The sequence below is a fragment of the Pezoporus wallicus genome, unplaced genomic scaffold, assembly GCF_028554395.1.
Source record: "Pezoporus wallicus isolate ANWC-B61680 ecotype Strahan unplaced genomic scaffold, APGP_CSIRO_Pwel_v1 contig_7293, whole genome shotgun sequence".
Taxonomy (NCBI): Eukaryota; Metazoa; Chordata; class Aves; order Psittaciformes; family Psittacidae; genus Pezoporus; species Pezoporus wallicus.
This window is the reverse complement of record NW_026637242.1, coordinates 539,570-563,438: the sequence shown is the minus strand read 5'-3', so window position 1 is coordinate 563,438 and position 23,869 is coordinate 539,570. Positions and strand designations below refer to the sequence as shown.

Below are 23,869 nucleotides of genomic sequence, written 5' to 3'. Positions count from 1 at the left end.
TACCCAGTATCTGGTAAATATATGCATAGGTGGTCTTCACAAATTTGGTTCACTTTTATGTTTGTATAGCTTCTCATGGTAATATAACTTTATTAGAAACAGTAGACTTCAGGTTGTTGTAGAATACATGACAGAATGTCAAATATATATGCTCCAAATAGGAAAAAAGAAATTGCTGTCCTTTTAGGTATGAAATACTGGGCAGAAAAGATTAACATGAGCATTCTAACATAGATGTTAGAAATGAGGTGGCATAACAGTTTATCCTATGATGTCTTCTATCAGATGCAATTGCCCAGAATATTGAAATATTTTTCATTCTTCATCTTTCATCTATGATATTTCCAATTGGATGTAAGAAAAAAGGTCCAGCTTTTGTATTTCAGAATTCTCATATGCTTTCTTTTCGTGATTATTGGCATATTTCAGGTGTGAACAATTTTTATTTTAGACAAGACAAAGGTTAATTTTCATTCAGGGCTGGCATTTCCACATGGCTTTTGTTTAAGAAAGTGAGTATGTTATGGAAAGCTTTCCTTTGTTAGGGAAAGTGTCTGTTCTTAGTCCTATGTAATGCTTTATCATGATCATTTGATGAAGTCTGCCTTGTACCTAAGTACTGCATAAAATAAATAAAGTGCAAAACAAATATCCAGTCATCCTGACTTAGGGGATCTGAGGAATTTTTTGTCAAATGAGGTTGTCCTGGGCTTTGAACTGTGCTGAGACGTATGCTTGCAACATTTAAGTTTTGTTTTATTTCAGGTAAGAAACTGAAAATGCAAGGATACATGAATGCAGGGGGGGAAATGGTTTATTGTGTTACCTCTGCATGAGATCTGTCCATCATCCTGGTAGCTTTTGCAATTGCAGCTGTGAGCAGTGTTAGTTTTTCAGATGAAACTACTGGGAGATGGATCAGTTCTTCAGACCACAGTTGTAACCCAGATGCTTTTTTTTTTTTTTTTTTTAATTTTGATTTGCATTTTCATGACATGGAGGTTTTGCCATTTGAACTTTCTGAAGCCTGTGTTTGTCCCTTGCATCTAATATCTGAAAACGTGTTGAAACTGTGGTGGTTTAATGCATGGCTTTGTCTTTCTCTGCTTTCTGTGTTTAGTTTTATGGTAGAAGATCTTCACTTCTAATGATTATGAAAAAATAAGGGCATGGTTGACAAGGATACAGCTTCATCTTCCCTTTTCTACCACGAAATTGTCCAAGAGATTGAGAAATAGTCACTTTTTTTTTTTCAAAGTAGCCCAAATGATTGTAGAGTTTATTTAATTGCCTAGATTTGCTTTAAAGTTAACTGCTTGAATATATATTACTATGTTCAGTTTTATTCAATAGACTTTTTATCTGTTCAATTCTTCTGACTCAAGAGACTGGCAATAATTTTCAGAGCTCCCTACCACTGGATTAACCTTCAGTTTGTACCAGGAGATGAAAGAAAACAGGGTGTCAGCGGTCCGAGCACAGCTTCTCTGTATATCTAGTTGTCAATCTGAAGAACAGCATCTTAAAGCCCTGGTTTCGTTTTGCAGCAAAGAGAATGAAAGCAAAAGAAAGATGACAAATGTGCAATGATTTATCTTTGTTCAAGTGGACTAAGATCTTGTTTTTTCTAGATGGACAGGGGGAAACTGCAGCACCTGCAGCAGGTGGTGGACAGCTATTCATGTTCTATATCCAGAGTTTATCAGCATCTTTCAGCTAAATAATGATTCAAATTAAAAATCTGAGTGAAATTCAGTGCTAGACATAAAACTTGAGTGAAGAATTCTTTATGCATTTTATTAGTGTTTGAGAGCTATGTTTTACACTAAAATTTCATTCATCATCACTTAGTTTATACTAGAAAAGTTAATTGTTATTTAAAAGTAACAGTATTCAAGATACAGAAGTGGTATCTGGTAGGTTTATGGAAAGTACTTAGCAATTCAAAGTAGCTAATATTCTAAATTTATAATATTTGAAGTTTATGGTGAAGATAAACTGGCCTAAAAAGTAAGTGCAAGAAGGAAACAGAATAGCCAGAAAAACCCAAATACACTTATGTTTCTGTACAATATTAAGAGTGGCCGTTGAACCTGTTCAGTGTTCTGTAGCTAGTGTAGCTGATTGATTGAAAAAATAAATTCATGAATTTACATTTATATAAATGTGCTTGTGCGGAGAGATAGTTTTGTTTTTTTTTTTTATTTTAAAGTTATGCTGTCTTATGTGTGAAAGAGACTGTATTTTGTACCAGCTATAGAACTTAATAACAATTTTCTTGCTTTGATCAGAATTTAATTTTGGTGATTTATTGATATATCAGGTGGGATAGGCAATGTGATAATGGCATCTACATAATGCCGGAAGAAACAAAATTCTTTTTTATTTCTCTCCATTCATACTATATTATTACATGCAGAAGAGCTCTTTGCTTCTCGTAGCCACATGTACAACGTTGTTTGCTTTTCATAGCAAAAGCGTTTAACAGGTTTTTAAGTTTAGGGAATGAGAAAATTAACCATCAGTCTTGCTGATGAATTTTCTAGGAGTTAAAAAAAAAACAACCTACAAGACCTTGCTGTCCCTAGCTTTACTCTTGATAGGAACTACTGTCTGTTGGCAGCTTAACGATTTGAGCTGAGTTAGATTTTTATGGTATTTATATGAATATGTTTCATAGTTGTTTTTTTTAACTTTGGCCACACTTTTCTAATATTGGATATACATCTGGTGTGTTAGCTTTTTATGTATTTTTGTATGTATAAATATGTTGGGATTGGGGAGAAGCTATCCAACTAGATGGCTGTATTAGGATGCTTTTCTGTTTTAGCTGCTGGCAAGCCAGGAGGGATTGCTGTCTTTTTTTAATTCCTTTTTTTTTTTTTTTTTAATTGAAGAATTGTAAAGGGAGTGTCAAAAGGTGTCTTTTCGAGCTTCGTATTTGTTCAGGATGTATTCATATGCCCTAGATTATTCCTGTTATTTCATTAAATATAGTTATCTAAAAATATGACACTACACTGAGTAATAAACCTAATGTATAAACTTCTCTATACATGCTGTACATATTTAATTGACCCCATGGGTCCCCCAGAGCAAACTTTTAACATTCCATATCTTTTACTGTGCGTCTGCTATGGGCATGTAGCTACCCACCCACCCAAATTAGTTGAAATAAATGAAATTTATTCCGCTTCACTTCAGTAGAATAGCTTGTAAAATATAAAGGTAGTCACCTTGCTGGTAAGGTTACTAAAACAAAGGGTTTTCTTAAATAGAGTTTTGTGGGTATTTTTCTACTGCAAGACTGTGCACAATTTCATAACTTCTTTAATTCTTATGTGTTCCTTTTGTTTTCCTTTGCAGATGGGATTTATACAGATTAATGAGGACTTCATATTTATTGAGCCACTGAATCGCACTTTGGCTGTGACAGGTCATGCACACAGGGTGTACAGGCGAAAAAGATCCGTAGAGGAGAAACTGACTGAAAAGCCAGCTTCTCAGAATCAGTACTGTGGTGTTGTTACAGGTAATATACAAATCTTGCTAAAAAGTCTAATGTAGCAGACGTATTTTTAAGATATGTAGAGAGTAGCTGAAAACACCCCCAGCAAAAGCATATCTGATTATTCATGTACCTCATGATGGGCTTTGAGGTGACATGCTTAGGCTGCTGTTTCACTCATCGGAAGAGAGTGTATATATATTCATATATATTTCAAAAATATATATAAATAGGTATTCATATATATGAATATATATTTATATATATTTTTGAAAGTAAAGGGTGAATATATATTCACATACATGTATATTTGAAAGTAGAAATCTTCAGGTCTTCTTTTGCTTTGACTTAATAATTACAACCTATTTCTTGTCCTTCTGTGTTTTTCTAGTTACTTAATTACTTACTATGTGCAGTGATTTTACTTGATTTTCCATTTTAAGTGGTTGCATAGTTTTGGTTAGTAATAAGTCTTGAACTCCCAAATGGGTCTGACACTGATATGAAATGATTTTTGTGTTCTTGCTCTGATTGACACATCTGTATGAAACAATCCTAATGTATCTTCCTCAATGGCAGGTAGAAGAAGTTGTTGAAGTAGAAGGGTTTCAACAAAATTTTTGTACATAAGGATGTCTTCATAGTTTTCAGTGGAGAGGGGAAAAATGGCTTGTGAAAGATGACATTCTGTTATTTCTGCTTCATTGGCAGCTGCTCTTCTTCAAAGGATAGAAGACATCTAAATCTTTTGAACTCAGCATGAGCTGAGGGTGTTTTAATGTTGTTGTGAGAAATTATTTTTTGTCCCAGGAAATAAAGCATAATGAATGTATATTTATAGGCATTTTTACCATGTCTCCTTAACACAGTAAAAGTGAGATACTGACAAAGTGGAAATAGCAAAGCTGTTTTCTACTTTGCTAGTAGAAATAGCACAGCTAGCCTGATTGGGCTAGGGAGCTGGAGCATGTGACATTTGGGGTGAGGCAGAAGGAACTGGGTTATTCATACTGACAAAGAACGGCAAAGGAAGGATGCAGGTGCAGTCTTCTGGTACCTAAGGGGCTTCAGAGAGAAGATGAAGCCATGCTTTCCTTAGAGATATGGTAAGACAGAATGAAAGAAAGTTGTAAGTTATATTCAAGGAAATTTCAGTTGGGCATAAGGAAAAAATAATCTCAGCAAGCACATTTTGCACTGGAGAAGCTGTAAAGTCAGCCTCCTCAGACTTTAGAAAATGTAGATGGAAATAGCTCTTAAGAGAGTTGATCTTACTTTGATGCTTGCCCTGACTAGAGCATGAGGTTGGCCTAGCTGACCACCAGACATCCCATCTAAGATAAACTTTTCTGTGGCTGTGCGGTTCTTCCTGAACATTTCTACTGCTCTGTCCATTTTATGTGGTTACAGAAAAATGTGTCAATTTTTTTTTCCATTATTGCTTTTATAATTAGGCATCCATCCATGGGTTGAAATCAAAGATGAAGCAGCAAAGCAAGGCTCTTTGTTTAGTTATAAAGATGAACTAAGTAAATGATGTGTAACTTTGTCCAGCAGGCTGTATATTTCTCTTCTAGGTATTGTGTTTCATTACCACATCTCATCTAAAAGAGAAGTTTTCTTTATTAGCAAAAGTTGTTCACATATACAGTGCTGGTTATTCTTCCCCATTAGTAATAAGTAAGTTAGAGGTACATGCCCACGCGTTTGGGAGTGAGAAGAGAAAATAAGAAGTATGCATGATGTTTGCACTGAGAAAGGGGAGAGAGGCATCTGATAAATAGCAACAATAGTATGAAATATGATAATGAGTAAAAATGCAGACTCTTCTCAAGGACATTATTTTTCCGTCATGTTCATTGCCAGTCATCCTTTCACTTTCTCTTATGCTCTAAAATGGGAAAGCCATCTTACTCTGTTTTAATAATCTTATGCTCAAGGCTCTGATTTGGTGCGAATAGTCTGTCAACAGAGATTCAAATATTTGCTTGAAATAGGTTTCATTATCTCTATTACAACCCTGAAAATTTGAAGTAACACAAGCTGTGCATAACTGATTAGCATCTGCTGGCATAACCATGTTGCCAGGGGGGTTAATTGGCAATTTCTAACTGATGCTGTTGCTGTAGTAAGACCAGTCCCTCACCCTGCTGCTACAGGTTATTTTACTAAGAGGAGCTGCAGTAAGTTACATACGTAAAAACTCTGTGTAGGAACATTTGCTGGTATGACATGCAGTTAAGTAAATATCACCTAAATATTCACAGTACAGGCACGACCTTAAAGCAACAAAAATAAACCTTTCAGAAATATTTCAAGTCAAATCCTAAATTAAGTAGCTCAGTGAAGCAACAATAAAACATACGATTATATCGGCTCTCTGATACTCTCAGGTAATGCACTTTGATAGTTGTAGCTGTATGACACAGAGGAACTATTTGTCTTGGCAGTAGGGCACGTTCTTACCAGTATGGACCTATCTTACAAGAGGATCTCTTGCTTCTGTGGTACTCATGTCAGAATAGGTTCTCTGAGACAGGTTTTTAGGCTGCTGGTTTAGGGCCAGATTGATCTGAAAGACTGGCTACCTATCAAGCAGTTGTGTATTGCCAGTGATGAAATGTAATTATTAGAAGGGATGAATATCAGTGCTGGAGGTGTTGAAGGATCACTGCTGGAAACAATAGCTTTTCATGAGATCTAGAAAAGGCAATCAAAAAAGGTATTGTTTGTTGTCTGTTACTGTTGTGGGCTGGATTGAAAGATGTTACACAGCCAAACGTGTTTCCAGAGAATTAAGAACTTGTTTTTGTGAATGGGGTGGAGCTTTCTTGTTAATTAGGGGTAGAAGAGAATCATACCAACAGAAGCAAATGCTTTTCGGATTTGTAAGACTGTGCTTGTATATCCTTTTGTTGAATGTGTGAGTTATTTACATACGCAAGCCAGATGAACATATACAGATCTCACGCTTCACACCCTTCTTTAGCACATGGTCTTTGAAACCTTTAAAAGCAACCAGTTCACAAGTGTGTTATAGAGAAAATGTGAGAGAAGCAGTTGTAATTAGAGCAAAGGGCCACATTGGAAAGCCAGGCTCTTTTCCTTCTACCTAATCTGAAGCACTTGCTCAAGGGTGAAGTTCTTTGTACAGTAAACCTAACTAGTTGTAAAAGAATGGGGCACACACTGGGGGCAGGGAGAAATCTTCTCATATGGTCATTCCTTTTCACAAAGGCTAGTGAGCAAGAGCTGTTATCCAGGGTACAGTAGGTTTGAGTTTTGAATCACTTTTGTATCTGGGACACTGGAAGCCTCCTCTTCTCAGTTCTGGCAATAAATGGTATACTGTTCTGAGTCATGAGTACATTGTGCTGCTTTTCTTAGAGTGATGCTGGTTTTCAGGAAAAAGCCTGCTAGTTTCACCTGATCAAAAGCAAAAGTTTGACTTTATGGAATGTAAACTGGGCAGTCAGCTGGGAGAGCTGTGTTGGCTCTTGCTCGACAGCCTGTTTCCATGTGATAATAATGAAATAAAATGCATAAACAATATTGGTCATAGGTCTGCATCTATGAGATTTCACTGGATGGAGACTGGTGGTATTTGAGGTATTGGTTCCCATTCCTTGGGCAAGAAAGAAGTTACCACTCTGCTTTAAGACATTCAAATACCTATCCAAACTATAGTGAAGGTATAGCTTGTGGCTTCCTGAGCTCCTGAATATTCCTTACCTAGCCAGAATACTGCAATTTCTGTTTGGCTAGGGTACCCATTTTCTTTTTTTCTGAGAGAAGAAAGCCTGGAGAGTAATGGTGGTCACTCTGTTGTGTGAGCCTCCTGTGGACATATTCAGGAAATGCTTTTGTGCCTAAGGACTTAAGTGTCCAGGAGTCCTGTAGTCAGAGCTCGTTCTATGTTGTCTTGGATACTTTATGCAACCTGTGGTTATAGTAGCTGGATTTTCAGCTATTTTAGTTTCAAGGGAGAGGAGGGGAGAGGGAGAGGAATTTTTATTGTTTTGTTAACACTTCTTGTTTTTTTCTCTTTTTTACCAATTGCCTACTGAATGTCAAATGCACTTGCTGCAGTATTTCTAGCCTTCTTGCTGGAGTACTGGGGTATTTATAGCTTTCTTTTCAATCAACTGTGTTTCAGTAAGAAATTAATATGGAATCTCCATATTTTCTATAGTTGCACAAAACATGGAAGTCTTACTGCATAGAGCCCTCCTGTAACATTTATTGCTTTTATTTTGCCAGTGTAATTGCAGTTTTTAGACAAATTTATGTTTTTTTATTCTCAAGAGGCAGGGTTGGGTTCTTTTTTTTCCAGTTAATCTGACTTGTTAGCACATGCTTTATTGATGTTGGTAGGATTTTTTGCAGGAGGTATTACCTCTTACATACTGTACCTTCAGTAATGAGCAATTTGTTGTAATGTTTACTTATGAGTATGTAAAAAAACAAGTGTTTTTGTTAAAGCCTATTTTGCATGTTATCTGGCAGTAATCATGGCAGTTTTTTGATTACTGCTGAACCAAAATTACTAATTCCATTTATTAAGGCTCATAGCGATGAGCTAAAATTTTCAGATAAATGAGATCTCACATGATGGGGATTTCTGCCAGCAATTTGGAAAGGGTTGGCTGGCCAAGAACAGATTGTCCTTTGGTTTGTTAACCCAGCAGATATCTGATGCAAATGATGGGCACTGCCCCTTGCAGCCATGTTGTCTGTAGAGCTGTGCAGTCTTCTTATCCACTACAATCCCAAAAGACAGAGGTTTTAACAGTTTATGGGACTGCTGTGATCTTAGTGTTTAGCACAGTGGTGTATTTTATTGTGGGCTGTTTATTCTCAATTATGAATAAAAATGCACCACTAGCTAAAACTTTCGGAGGGGTGTGTTAGCAGACTTCTCTGAACAGCCATGCTAATATTAAAGTTTTCACCCATTAGCTGCTACTTTTTACAAAGAAGTGAACAATTATCAAACTGTATTGCTGGAAACTGCACTGGAATCAATCGCTGCTCGCAGGAGGAAGGCAGATTGACCAGATGGCTCATGAGAAATCGTTTTTAACCCAAATGAGTTTACAGTTTGAACTTATATCTGTAGGCTACTCTTGGAGCATTAGATGCTTCTATGGTAAGTCATAGTTGTGTAGCTTATAGGGTGTGTTTTTTTGGCACAAATCCTGACACTGAAGTTGTTTTAAAAATCATCCTCAAAAGTGTGACAACAATACATGTAATGTTTTATATACTAGGCTGTAGATCCACAGCTAGCAAACACAAACAAAGCTACAGGCTAGCTGCTGTACATTTAAAGCTAAGCAAGTATCTGAAGGATCAAAATGAGAAAGGTTAAAATTAATTTTAGGTAGCTTATGAATTTCTAAGTTGTTTCTAATTCTATGCAATCAAGCAGCAATTGTTTATTTCTGGAGAATATATGCTTTTTTGTCTTTTAGAAAATTTGTTTGCTTAGCAGTGTTAGCATGTCTTACGTTATCACCAGTTGTACAGGAATTGGTAAGCCCTTCTAAAGTATAACAGGCTGGACTCAAGCACTTACATATGTAATCTTCAAGAAACCACTGAAGAAGATAAATGACTTTTTTTTTTTTTAATTTATTTATATTAAATCTATATTAGGCATAATTTAATGTAAATATATTAAATTGTGGATATTTCTTCCACTGGTATCCTATATTTTAGAAGTAATTCGTGAGTTCAGTGTCTTTAAGGTACATTTTTAGCACTTTCCTGAAGAGTAACTTATTTTCTGGAGAGTAGTCATGTGTTATAAAATGAGCTGCAGGAACTTTCCTATTAGAGATGAGACTGATTAATTACAAAAGATTTCCTCAAAATTTCTGAATATTTGATTGTTTCCAGAGCATGTGTTTATAATTGTCATCTCAAGCATCACATTTTGTTGTAAATAGAGAGCCCAATATTCCATTGTGGAAGCTGGAAAAAATTTCACTCCATCTCAGTGACTTCAGTGAGATCAGTCCCAGAAGTTTTATATCCTCTCAAGGGCATCTAACAGAATTTAGTTATTACAACAGGGAGTTTCATTTTATATTTTGTTTTAAATTAAATTATTTTAAATATCATTGCTAACTGCTGTATGCATATCTGACCACTTTCTGGCTTGTACTGCTTCTGTATATATATTTTTTTTTCTTTTTCCGTATGTACTGTAGCAGCAATGGGGCTTTTGTTGTGTTTTTTGATGGGAAAGTTAAAATTAACATGAGCGGTAACCTCTAGGTTACCATAAATGTAATGTATTTTCAGTATGGAGCTTTCTTTGAGAAGCCTGTTTTCAGGGTTTTGTTTTGGTGTTTTACTTTAGCTGCTTATAATGACAGCAGCACTGACTTTGAAGTCACTTTTTTGTTTCCAACAAACCTGTACCCTACGTACATTTCTCTGTCATTCATCTAAAATATTCTTTCCTCTTTCCAAATCACTAAAATGTCTTTTCTTCGTATTGAATTTGTGGCAGATCTATATTTGTTGCTTTTTATGCTGACACAGTTACATCAAGATGTTTTCTCTGTAATTTATGTACATGTGTCGTGGTTTAAATCCAGTCAGGCAACTCGTCCACTCACTCCCCCCCTTCTTTCCCTCCCCCTACTCCCGGAGGGACGGAGAGGAGAATCGAAAAGAATGCAACTCCCATGGGTTGAGATAAGACCAGTTTAGTAACTAAGGTATAACACAAATCACTACTGCTACCACCAATAATAACAATGATAAAGGAAATAACAAGAGAAGAGAATACAACACCTCAGCACCAGCCGACCAATAACTCGCCCCCCCAGCCCGACCAAGCACTGACCCATACCACCACCAACCCTGCAGACACCCAGCCCTTCCAGGTAACTCTCAGTTACATCCTGGGCATGACGTGCTGTGGTATGGAATACCTCTTTGGTCAGTTTGGGTCAGGTGTCCTGTCTCTGCCTCCTCCTGGCTTCCCCTCCTCCCTGGCAGAGCATGAGGCTCACAAAGTCCTTGGCCAAACCAAAACATCTCTATCAGCTCTGTTCCCGAGCCAAAAGTCAAAACACTGCACTGCACCAGCTAGCAAGAAGGAGAAAAATGACTGCTACTGCTGAACCCAGGACAGTATCTACCCCTTATTCCATACCATTCACGTCATGCTCAGATCCCACATTTTCAATATACCATCACTCTTATCTTAGTGCATGGACCAGTCCCTATAAAGCTGCTAAATCTATCTGGTCCATGATGTCAGGCTCCATCTCTTGTAACAGTCTTCCAGAGCAGGAGAGACTGTGTGCAGTGTTCACACTCGTGAATAACCTGGGCAATAGTGTCCATTGTTAAGTCCACCCCTCGATCTTGAGTCCATCTCTATGTTGCATCTCTGCTCTGATGACCTGAAGTGCCATGGGCCCACCAGGCTCAAAATATTTCACTGTCCCCTTCTGCAGTTTCTGCAGCTTGTTGCTGGGGACTCCATACAGCTGCCTTCCATCTCCGACGCTTCCAAAGCACTGGAGGGGCCCAGTGGACTAGATACTTGCCCATACTGTCCCACACACCCTGCCACTCATGACTCTCCAGCCTTGGGGAAAACCTCTTGGTCCCCCTGCATCGTCTAACCCCAGACAAGACCCAAACCTGACCCTGCTTAACTTTTGAGATCAGACAAAACGGTTGTGGGTAGAACACAGTCTGTGTGTGTGCCAACATGCTGATCCCCATCACAATCAGCAGGCAGGTCCCAAGGATACCCAAAGGCCGTTCAAAACCTTCAGAACTCTCAGTTGATGCTGCTGTACTTGTCACTGGGGCTGGTGTAGCTGCTGTGCTTGCCGGCTCTCCCACCGCCAGCTTCTCTTTTCCTGAGTCCAGCTCTTCCTCCTCTGCCTTGCTGGGAAATGCTGCGTGGTCTCCTGCATCCTCCTGGGGCTCGGCGGGCGGCTTCCGGGGGATGCTCTCGGCCGTCGTAGGGCTGGGCTCCTCCGCGGGGCTCGGCGCCTCCGCGGGGCTCGGCTCCTCCGCCGCCTTCTCCCTCTGCTCTGCAGCCGCCTCCTTCCTCTCCTCGACCGCCCCGACCTCCTCCACCGGCAGCCGTCCCCTTGCGGCCTCCGGCCCCGCTCCCGCCGCCGCTTGGTGCCCGGGGCCGCTCTCCCGGGCCGGTTCGGCTGCCGCCGGCTCCCGGGGCCGCTCCCCCTCGGCTCCCCGCGGCCTCACGAAGACGGAGACGAGGGCGAGGGCCAGGACGGTGAAGAGCAGCCGGACGGCCAAGTGCAAGTCCACGGCCATGTCCGTCCCGCCCTGCTGCTGGAGCCCGCCCGTATTACAAGTCATGGCCATAAAGCACAGTGAGACAAGAACCTTAGCCCAAGCCCCACACTTGATAAACACTAACACAGCAAATACCGGGTCTAAGTAATGTACTGCATTCTAAAACTGTGAGATCGAGAGGAACAACTCTGAGAGCCAATAAATCGTCATTGTGATGAGTGACTATTAATCCGGACAGATCTGTCGTTATCTCAACCCCTCGTGCCCCACGTTGGGCACCAAAAAGAACTGTCGTGGTTTAAACCCAGTCAGGCAACTCATTCACTCACTCCCCCCCTTCTTTCCCTCCCCCTACTCCCGGAGGGACGGAGAGGAGAATCGAAAAGAATGCAACTCCCACAGGTTGAGATAAGACCGGTTTAGTAACTAAGGTATAACACAAATCACTACTGCTACCACCAATAATAACAATGATAAAGGAAATAACAAGAGAAGAGAATACAACACCTCAGCACCAGCCGACCGATAACTTGGTCCCCCCAGCCCGACCAAGCACTGACCCATACCTCCTCCAACCCTGCAGACACCCAGCCCTTCCAGCTAACTCCCAGTTACATCCTGGGCATGACGTGCTGTGGTATGGAATACCTCTTTGGTCAGTTTGGGTCAGGTGTCCTGTCTCTGCTTCCTCCCGGCTTCCCCTCCTCCCTGGCAGAGCATGAGGCTCACAAAGTCCTTGGCCAAACCAAAACATCCTTGTTACCAGCTCTGTTCCCGAGCCAAAAGTCAAAACACAGCACTGCACCAGCGACCAAGAAGGAGAAAAATGACTGCTACTGCTGAACCCAGGACAACATGGGCAGATACCAGTTCTGCATTGTCAGACTATTTTTCTGTCAACTCTAACATGGTTTTACAAACCAAACTAGGCAGAATGTATGCTTTTATAAAAGTGTTAGGTGAAAGGATGCAAAGAATCTGAGTTTATTTGAGCAGCTGGATAAGACTCCTAATTTCTTGGTGTGAGCTATAATTTATATGTAGTACGTGCCTTCAGTCTGAGCTTCAGAATTGCCGTGCTAAATAAGTATGTATTAGAGTAATATAATAGCTATTAGTGTAATATATAATTAACAAATAAATAATATAGAGTAATAAATGATAGCTATTACATTGCACATAATCAGTTATACCATAATCACAGATAGCAAATCCTAGGTGTACTATATGGGTGGTTTGAAAGATGAGTTTTTCAAGGTTTTTTTATGTTACAGATAAAAGAAAATCCAAGAATCAAAAAGTATCAGAAAATGGAAGAGGAAAACGATACTCTTACAAGTTACCTCAGGAGTACAATATAGAAACCATTGTGGTGGCAGATCCAGCTATGGTTTCGTATCATGGAACAGATGCTGCCAGAAGATTTATTCTAACCATCTTAAACATGGTAAGAAATTTAAAATCAATTTTGGTGCTTTGCCAGCCACACATGCATGATTTCATTGCTCCTTTTAATTATCCTGACTCAGCACCTGTAAGGGACATTCAGTACATGACCATTATCAAACTGTAAAGACTTACTCTGTATGTTTTGCAGCATAGAACCATGGTGCTGCAGACTTACATCTTTGGTCTTACAACTTCAGGGTAGCCAGAAAGTGAGAGCTGAACAACATGATTTTTTGTTAGAAGCTCATTATGTTGTTGGGAAGGTTGGGGCATTGGGTGGTTTCTGATGATCTGTGCTTGTTATGAAGATACGTTGTTGAGAAATTATTGAGATTGTTGTTGAGAAAGTTTGTGTGGTCATTAGTGGCTGAAAATAACAAGGGGTAATGCACTCGCACAATTATATCCCCTCCCATTTGTGTCTGGAGCTGTAGTGTGCTCATTTGGTGCATAAAGCAGTGAAAATTAGCATCTGCAGTGTACAAGGGAAGATTCTTCTAATGACACAGCATAAAGAGTACAATAAATACAGACTTTAACTATTCTGAATGGTAGTTATTGCCATGTCCTGGCTCAGACCATTCGGGACACAATCCTGGATTTAACTGAATAGAAATTTTCATGTGAATAGTGTTATATGCATGTGTAAATATTTTGCGATACAGACTACAGTTCATAAAGTGGTCATGGCCATTGAGGGGAAAAGGTTTATTTTGTGCTCCCAGAATGAATGCTGCCTAAACTGTTTTCCCTTCAAAAGACTAACACAATACATTAGCTTAACATTCTGCTCAAATTATGGAGAATTAAAGCAGTTGCAGTAAAATACCAGGTTCTGTTGTTTTTGGTCTACAGTGTGTTGTGTGCAATACAAGCACAACATATTTTTATTTACTGTTTTTTATCTTAGGTTTTTAACCTTTTCCAGCACAAGAGTCTTGGGCTACAAGTAAATCTTCGGGTGACTAAGCTTGTCCTCCTTCATGAGACTCCGGTAAGTTTATATTACCTTTCTCTTAGCCTGTAGAGGGTAATGCTAATTACTTTGTTGCATCACAAAGGCTTTCAGTAGTGAGTGACTGATGGTTGACAAATTTTCTCAGCTTTTGAGCATTATTGTGCTGGTTTCAGCTGGAAGAGAGGATTTTCTCCCTAGTAGCTGGTACAGTGCTGTGTTTTGCCTTTAGTATGAGAACAATGCTGATAACATACCAGTGTTTTAGTTGATTCTCAGTAGCACTTACTCTGATCAAGGACTTTTCAGTCTCTTATGCTGTGCCAGTGAGGAGGGACACAAGAAACTGGGAGGGGGCAGAGACAGGACACCTGACCCAAACTAGCCAAAGGAGTATTCCATACCACAGCACCTCATGCCCAGTATATAAACTGGGGGGAGTTACCTGGAAGGCCCAGATCATTGCATAGAGATGGGATGGGTATTGGTCAGTGGATGGTGAGCAGTTGTATTGTGCAGCAATTGTGTCTGGGTTTGTTTTTTTTTCTTAACTCTTTAACTGTTGTTTTTAACTCTGTTTAACTCTTTGTTGTTAAACAGTATTTTTGTTATTTCCATTATTATTGGTAGTATTATTACTTATTTTAATTATTAAACTGTTCTTATCTTAACCTATGGGGTTTACCCTTTTTTTTCTAATTATTCTCCCAATTCCATGAGGGCTGGGGGGGAGTGAGCAAGCAGCTGCATGGTACTTAGTTGCCAGCTGGGGTTAAACTATGACAACTATTAGTTATTTACACTGCTGGGCAGCCCCAATAAAGATTAAGCTTCTCCTAATTAATGTGCTGCACATATTGATATTTTTCTGTGCTTGCAGTTGCAAGTCAGTCAAGCAAATTTTCTGTGTGGAAATCAGCTAGTTCTTAATAAAGTCTGGTTATGCCCTGCTTTTTAGTGTATCTCTCTTAAACCTAGTGAACAGTAGGAGGAGAACTAGTCAGCCAACCCCTAGACAAACAGTATTGCACCTTTCAGGCATCGTATCAAATCCTGTTCTTCATTCTGAAGAAAGACAAGTCAGCTGATACCTGATTGTGACTTTGTTAACCTATACATCATATTTCAGGACGTCAACTTGATGTCTTGTTTCTTTTCTACAAAATATTATATTCCTTTAGTACTTTAGTAAGTTAATAAGAAAAAGAAATTCTCTTATCCATTTTTCTAATTTTAAAATATTTTACTTTTCCAGTGAATAAGAAAGTATTTCTTTATTCAGTGTCCTCTCAGCAGGTGGAGAAGTCTGATTTCCTGTTCAGATTCTGGATCTTCACATCATTAATATTTTTTCACTATGGGTAGTAAAAATCAGCAAATACTGAGATGAGAGTTCAGTGAACAGATCCACTGTATGCCACTCAGTGCACTGTCTTCGCTTTTAACGTGAGAAAAATGTGGTCTCTTCTGCTGAAATTCAAATCATTCTGCTGAATGCCATGCCACAAAAAGAGGAATGTTTTGGATAGTCAAAAAGTGTTCTTAGTTCTATTTACAGAATCTTAATAAAGTTAATTGTTTTTTATTTCCAGGCAGATATGTATATTGGACATCATGGGGAAAAAATGCTGGAAAGCTTTTGCAAATGGCAACATGAAGAATTTGGCAAGAAGAATGATGTGCACTTAGAAATGTCAACAAGCTGGGGAGAAGACATGTCTTCAGTTGATGCAGCCATACTGATCACAAGGTAAAATACTGAAAGATGAGCACTGAAAAATAAGCAGTGACCTAATACATACATACATAAAAGAAACTAATAGATTACCAATAGAGTTAAGATGAGGAAGAATACAACTTAAATCTTCTTTGCAGAGCTCCAAGATTATGGTAAAGTCGTTGTAAAGACGGTTCAAAAAGCAATAGTTCCAAGCTGGTAAATATCTGAAATGACAAACAGGTCACTCTTGTTTCTTCTTTGGCTATATAGCTAAGGCCGTAGGTTTGATGCCTCTTTCCATGTGCCTTCATTTACCAGTGGCAGCACACACAGACCTGTAGATACTTTCATTCAGAACACAAAGTCATATTCAGATCATTCAGAGCTGGACTGGCATGACATTACACGCATTATTGAGTTTTGCTTCCTTCTAATGGATCTAGAACTGGTATGTTTCACTGTGTACTAATGGTGTATCATGGACACAGTATGTACTCTGCAGCCATAGGGATGTGATCCCAGATCTGCTGTTTCTTGTAACTATGAATTATCAGGCATTTAACAGATTTAGAAGGAAATATATCTCCAGCTCACCTCTTCCCTCCCTAGCAGATGTTGTCATGGTTTAGGCTGTAAGTGGTGCACAGGGGGATGCATCTTGATGTTTAGGCAGCATACCCCCCATTATCCAAAGAAAAGGACAGAATGATAAGCCTAGGGTTGGGCTTAGTGATATTTTTTGAGGCTGACCTTGGACTGGAAGACTTTCAGAGTCCCCTTCCAAAGAAAATTCCTGTGATTGGACATATTGGAATACAATTGTTCTGTCCAGTGATTCCCTAAATTTCCATTTTGGAGAGCCTGTCACATAGAAGAAAGAAACAAAGAAGTCCAAATTGTCTGGTGACAGTTTTGTTGCTACTTTTGCTGTTTCATCCCATGTCTTTTGTTAGAAAAATGCACACCCATCTCTTCTTACTCTGTGCCGTCCTCTTCTGTTTGTTGTCTTTGTTTTATGGATTGCTGGGGCTTTGAGGGGGCTGATTAGTTTTTGTGAAACATCTGTATGTTAGCTAAGCAGTAGTCCTTCACACAGGCTGCTCTGAACTACTGTGGAAGACATAAGTAATGTTCTCTGTAACAGATTTCCATTAGGTCATCAGAAAACATACTTGGGATGACAGACTGGAAGAAAAATTTTCAGATTAAGGCTTCTAACTGATTTTAATAGCAGTGAGTGTGTTGGTAGGTGAAGAGTCTAGATGAAGAAGGAAAGATGTGAGTGAGCAAGGGCCAAGGCATAAAGGGTGAATGAGTACAATACCTGGCATTGAGTTGATAAGCATAGCTAATAGACCTTCTTACATCTAATTGTACTTTGTGACTGTTCAAGGGTAATTGAGCAATTGCATACTGCTTGGTTACTAGAAATGTGAGACTGTTGAGTGACTTCTTTCCTATGTCTGGCTCTCCTATTTGGGACACCGGAGGCAGTCGAAAACAGCAGCAGCTTGACGGAGTATTGGGTGCTTCAAGCCTGCGTCTGCCAGAAGAGTAAGTCTAGGGCTGCATTTTTTAGATGGAAGGTGTATCTTAAAAATAGTAATGTATTATGTAACACATTTTTTCTCTCATTTTTTCATCTTCACCTTAACTAGCCTTTATGGGAAGGTGGAGAAAAATTCTGAACTGATGCGAGTGAGGTGTTTGTTAAGCAGTTGGGAGACAGTGGTCTGGAGATGTCTTTAGCAGCCAGTCCATTTGAACACAGGCATTTTTGAATTTCACAAAGCATTTCTAAATGGTAAAAAAGCTTTAGAAAGCATATGTTAAGACACGCTTTTCTGGTGTGCTTTGTAATAATGATGTTCAGATTTCACAGAATCATAGAATGGTTAGGATTGGAAAGAACCTTAAAGATCATTTGATTCCAACCCGCCTGCTATGGTCAGGGACACCTTGACTAGATCAGGTTGTCCAAAGTTGCGTCCAGCCTGGCTTTCAACACTACCGGGGTGGGGCAGCCACAGCTTCTCTGGGTAACCTGTTCCAGTGCTTCACCACTCTCACAGTAAATAATTTCTTCCTAATATCTGATCTAAATCTGCCCTCTTTCAATTTAAAGACATTCACTTATTCTTTCACTGTATGTCTTTGTACAAAGTCCCTCTCCAGCTTTCTTATAGGCCCTTCTTTAGTACTGCAAGGCTGCTATAATGTCTCCAGATTTCTTGTAGGGCCCCTTTAGGTATTGGAAAATCGTTACAAGGTCTCCCCTAAGCCTTCTCTTCTCCAGGCTGAACAAGGCCAACTCTCTCAGCCTGTCTTCATAGGATTGGTGCTCCAGTCCTCTGATCATGGGCCTCCTGTGGACTTGCTCCAGAGCTGCCTGCAATTTTTTACCTGTCAGTTTCAATACATTTTTTTGAAGTAGATCTCTGATCAGTGTTAAGGAAATTGAAGTAGAGAGCAGGGAAGTGATTGGTTGGATGTCAGATAGCAAGGCAGTGGTGGAGCCAGAAATTAGAGGTCTGTTCTTTTGACATTTTTACTTTTTCAGTGGTATTACTCTCCAAACTGTACTGCCTCCCATCTCAGAGCTGCTTTAGCTGTTAATAAATCATACCAGTGCAGTTTGCTGACTCTGGGAATGTTTTGCTAATCCAGGCTCCCTCTGCACATCATCAGGTTTATGGTATAGCTGACCCCATGTGTGGCTCCACTTATGTGTTTTGTTAATTCAGAGCCTCATTCTGTTTTGCAAACACAGAGCAAGCTTCCTTGTCAGAACTTTCAAACAGCTTTGGACAGCAGACCTGCTTTACTGAGAGAAATAATTTTGTTTAGACAGATGAACACCAACTGCTTGTTATTGCTCAAGTAAAATTGTAAAGTTTTGATTATCTAACACATTCTGTGGCAAGCCTCCTAAAACTTACCCATACCTCCATTTTTGTCTTGCACAATAACAGAACAGCAAGAGTGCTTTGAAAAAGCTTTCCTGTGCTTTCACATGCCAGTTGTGTGTAGTAACCAGAAGAGTTAGAAATGAAGGAGTGAGTGTTCCACAGTGATAATTTGTAATGCTTAACTACAGAGCAAAATATGTTTGTAACAGACTGTTACTTAACAAAGAGTTGTCATAACCTGGTCATAAGAAAGGTACTTTTCAAGACTTACTCTTGCATTTGTTATATAAAGCAGAAGGCAAAACCATCTTTTCCCCACGACCTTCTTTGCTGTCCAGATAGTCTCTAATGAATCTGCTAACAATTTGTTTGTTTCACTTTACTGAGTTCCTATTTCAGCCTGTGAAGTTTTGTTTGCTTTCCTTTTAAATTGGCTTGTTCCGATGCAGTAATGTCCTGTTTAAAATATGGTGTCAGAAGGAAGGAAGGAAGACAGAAAGAAAAAGTTTGGATGATGTATTTAGAAAAGATCCCTAGGAAGGTTAGTGTTGGGTTAAAAGGTAAGACAGTTTAGCAGAAAATAAACCCCTTGTGTTCCATCTGGTCCTCAGATATTAGAGGGGCTGGGTGCAGCTGGGTTAAGATTCTGAGTGATGCCCAATTTTCCACTAACACTCTGGTAGTGTTCAATATATTGAACAATCATGATTCCAGATGAAGTAATAATGCACTTCACGTTCAGTCTAATAATGCTCATGAACTCGTGTGGCCACACTGAAGGATTTGGTCACGTTTAATGGGAAAACTATTATGATTAGCTACTTAAACAGTGCAGTTTATTGAAGCAACAGATACAAGTTCTTATGGATTGCTGGTGATAAATACACTGTCTACAAAAGCTCGTGCAAATAATAGGTTATACAAGCATGTGATAAAGTTATTAATAACACAGCCTGGCTTTAAAATGTAAAAGTGAAAAGTAACTCTATATATAGATTCCTAATTTTCCCGGGGAAGCACTTGGTACAGTGCAAGTCTTACCCAAAGACATCCCTATGAGGGGGAAGAAAGGTCGAGCCCATCGACCGGTCCCAGGAGTCAAGGGTAATCTGCTGATTGAATCTTCCTAGACTCGGCCACAATGATGTCTTCCCTAATATTCCCCCTTCCTTGGGCCATTTTATACTATTTTTCACCTTCAAGGTGGAGCTTGAGTGCCTCTAGTCATGCATACCTTTATTATTATTGGTGTAAAATTCTCTCTCTTAGCTTTTAAAGGTATATACCATAAAGAATTCAAAGAGCATGCTCAAAGAGGGGTGGTCTCACTTTGGAGGTGGGTAGCATTGGAGATGGAGGTGTGGTTTTTGTATTAAAATGCATTATAATGAAGCAAAGTTTGCACAAAGGGCAACACTTTGTCAAAAGATGACAGGCTCTTGGCTCAGGGTAGCAATTATGCAGCTTACTGGTTTTTAGTACCACCTAGTTCCCATCTCTGCTGGTGTTATGACAGAGCGCGGCTGCAGAGTCTCCACTCCACTCCACCCTCTGTCAATGTTACCATGGGAACTGCTGTGGAGTGAATTTCTGGTATACCACGTGTAGCCTGAAAGTCCATTTTTCCATTATGTGTGAACAATGTTATATTTTTAATATAAGTTTAATTTCTAATTACTCCACAGCTAGGTATAAAGATAATGTGAGAATTAAGACGTAAATGTTTTAAGGACTCCCGTTAGAACTATCATAAATAAGCATTATTACTTTAGAGATATATATATCAGGAAGTACTTTTCTCTGAGGAAAAAATATACCATGATTCATCAACATCCTCCTTGTCTTTTAAGTTACAAAGTGTGAGGGCACAGAGATAAGCCTTGCATTTGATGGCCACTGAGATGGTATTACTAGTTGCTATCTGCATAGACTGTCAAACCTGAATGAGATTACTGAAAGTAAGCAGGAAAAGGCCCATGGCATCCATAGTTGCTCTACGATGATGCTTAAGTTCTTCTATTGCTCTTGCTGCAAACAAGGTAATGAAACCTTTGAAGTGTAACACCTCCTCCCCCCCCCCCCCCCAAAAAAAAGAACCCTAATACAAGAATGAGGCAGAATCTACCTTCACTTAAAAATTATGTATCGTGCTGTTTTTCCAGTGTGTAGGTCAATGTGTGTCACAATGGTTTTTAGACAAATGTGTAAATAAGAAATTAATTTTTAAAAAATCAAGTTCTGTATTCTTCTCAGAATTGCCATTTTCACATGTGCTTGTGTTAGAAAGCAGACCTCTGATTTTCCTAGCATCAGATATAAAATGATATTCCATGTTCACAGTGTACATCTGCTGTTCATTCTTATTGATCTGCAGTATCTGAAATTTCTTTGTTCTGGGTGATATTTAATTGAAATAGTGCTGCAAGGCATTTTCACTGTAAGAAACTGCTTCAAATAGATAAAAGTATAAACAACAATTAGATTTGCTAAATATTGTTTCTTTTCCAGTCGTTCAAACCCTCCAGAACTCTCCCCAAAGTTTGGACAAGAATTTCTTAAGCTTTGCTATTATGCATGCCTTCCAATGCACAGAAGTAGAACAGTTCTTTTTCTGGCTTTTCCTGGTACTACCTTTCTGATTATTAAGTTTTAAACCAAACCAAACCAAAGATACGTCCTTAAGAAAATCAGAGGTAGAGGACTGTGAATGACCCCTGCATAGAAACTTAACATTACAGAGCCCAAAAAGGCTGCAGTCTTTGGCAGTCCAAAATTGTTGAAATGTAATGGGATAGAGTTATTAAGCTGCTACTGCTGTCCTTGAACTTTTAATAAAATTCAGCTCTTGCAAGTGCATGATGAGAGATAAAGTTTTTCTTTATTTTGTTTTCAGAGTTATATTTTTCTCATCACTGTAATTTCAGTACTGCCCACTGTGTAGTTTTGCAAAGCTTCACGATGTTTACTGCTTGGGGATTTTTTCACATCAGCTGCAAACATTAAGGGAGTTTATGAGAATCTTAAATGCCCTTAATATTAGTTATTTACTGAAAGGATTGTAGATACATCAGGAAGCATGGAAATGTGAAAAGAGCATACTTTAGAATGAACAGTGTCTTTTTAAAAACCTCACAATCTCCTATGTTTATCACTTTAATCTTAAAACATGTATTTTTATCTTGCGTATCTTAAAAGTTGCATTAATTTTAAATCATCGCATGCTGTTTGCTTTAGTTGTGGTTTTTTTTCTTCTTCTCTAAGTTCAGGTTGTCTGAAGTGGTAGTGCTTGTAATAATACACGTGAGAAAAATAGGCAAGAATTTACCTGTTTCTGTCAGTTTTATGTTTTGAACATAAGTATTCGTAAGTATTTATGTTTTGAACAGAAGTATTCAGGCTACTTATGTTCTGTTCATTTGTACAGACAACATTACAGAACAGATTTTTTTTTTTCTATGAACAAGGGTTTTTTTATTCTAGTTAGCATCCCATGAATAAGTTTATGGACAACAGTGTGGTTGGCAAATTCTGTTTAAAATATGAATTCCTAGTAGTTAGGAAATAGTTTAATCCTAGTGACTGTTAATAATTCCACCAGTTCTCATCTGAGGTATTGCTGAAGGATACAACTTGGAAAAATTATAAATCACTATCACTGTGTCTTTTGCTGTCAGTTTTGTTTTATTTGCTGTTGGTTGGTTGGTTGGTTGGATTTTTTTCCTGCATATAGTCTTTGCTTTTCATTTAAAATGCAGCATGATTTAGTTTTAGGTGGTCCTGTGAGGAACAGGGAATTGGACTCCATGAACCTTATAGGTCCCTTCCAACTTGAAATATTCTATGGTTCTGTGATGACACAGACCTGAACTGAATTTTGACTCTCTGATTTAGTGCAAGTCCCTAACATTAAATTCAGTTGGTTATTTTTACTTTTTTTTTTCTGAATAACAAACCTAGACAGTCTCAAGACAAAGATTTCAAAGAAAGGAAGATTAACTGTGTCCTGAAGTATACCATGGCCACCGTTATGTACTTTCAGAATGGACAGTTGTGTCCTATGTCTAATTTTTGTTACATCAGCTTTCAGCCATGGATCTCTTTGTACCCTCAGCTGCTGTTAGAAAGCTCCTCCCTATTTAAATACTTGTAGATTCTGCTCAAATCACAACTCATCTTTCTCTTAGATTAATTTAGAGAGGTTTCTAAGCCTGTTTCTCCATGTGTAATCATTCTTTTAGCTCTTTCCAAACCTTTTCCTGTTAGCCAGATTGTTTTTTTGAAGCGTAAGTGTAAAAATTGGACACAGTATTGTGTGAACCGTTGTACTGGTGCCATTTCTGATATTTTCCTGCATCTTTATCCAAGGATACTATTCACTCCTACTGCCTGATTTCATATGTTCTTTTCTGTTTTATTGTTATTCTCATGGTGGTGTTGTATCTGGAGAAGTTTGGGGGCCCAGTTTTGGGTACATTAAAATAAAAGTTACTCAGCTGACTCATCTTTTAATTTTATTTGTCTTCATTTCTATTTGTAGTCTACCAGAAATAATTTAATTTTTGAACTTTACCAATAGTGCTCTCTTACTGTCTTTCAGGTCATTGATTAATGCTAATGCTGCCTAGATTTTGTTGACTCCAGTCAAAAACACCTTCCTTGGCTTTCTAACATTTCTGTATCTGTTTTGAGATGTTAGCTATACATTCAATTCAGTTGTTTGTTCATTTATCACACTTCTGATACTTATCACACACCTGTTATTTTTTAGTTTGGCTAATATTTATATTATTGTTTTTAGTCACAGTTTTATTTTAAAAAGCCTAAGTGATATGTTAAGTGTTTAAAATATTTGAATATAGTATTTCATGATTTACTAAAATACACTGCCCTGTGCATACTGGTGCATTTGAATTTACACTCAAAATACTAAACAGTTTCTGAAATAGATGTTATGGTAGTAATATTGTGCATTTTTTTAAATTCCCAACTGAACAGTAAATATGTAATTTATTTTTTAGCCAAATAACTCC

General features: G+C 38.6%; 1 protein-coding gene across 1 annotated transcript in view; it reads left to right on the top strand.

Moving 5' to 3' along the window:
* Positions 1-23,869, top strand: part of ADAMTS19 (ADAM metallopeptidase with thrombospondin type 1 motif 19) — a 149,923-nt gene that overhangs the window by 24,930 nt on the left and 101,124 nt on the right. Inside the window, exons 3-6 of the mRNA XM_057404374.1 lie at positions 3,367-3,532; positions 13,081-13,253; positions 14,166-14,249; positions 15,803-15,960. Coding sequence (XP_057260357.1) covers positions 3,367-3,532; positions 13,081-13,253; positions 14,166-14,249; positions 15,803-15,960 — 581 coding nt within the window. The remainder of the gene's footprint in view (positions 1-3,366; positions 3,533-13,080; positions 13,254-14,165; positions 14,250-15,802; positions 15,961-23,869) is intronic.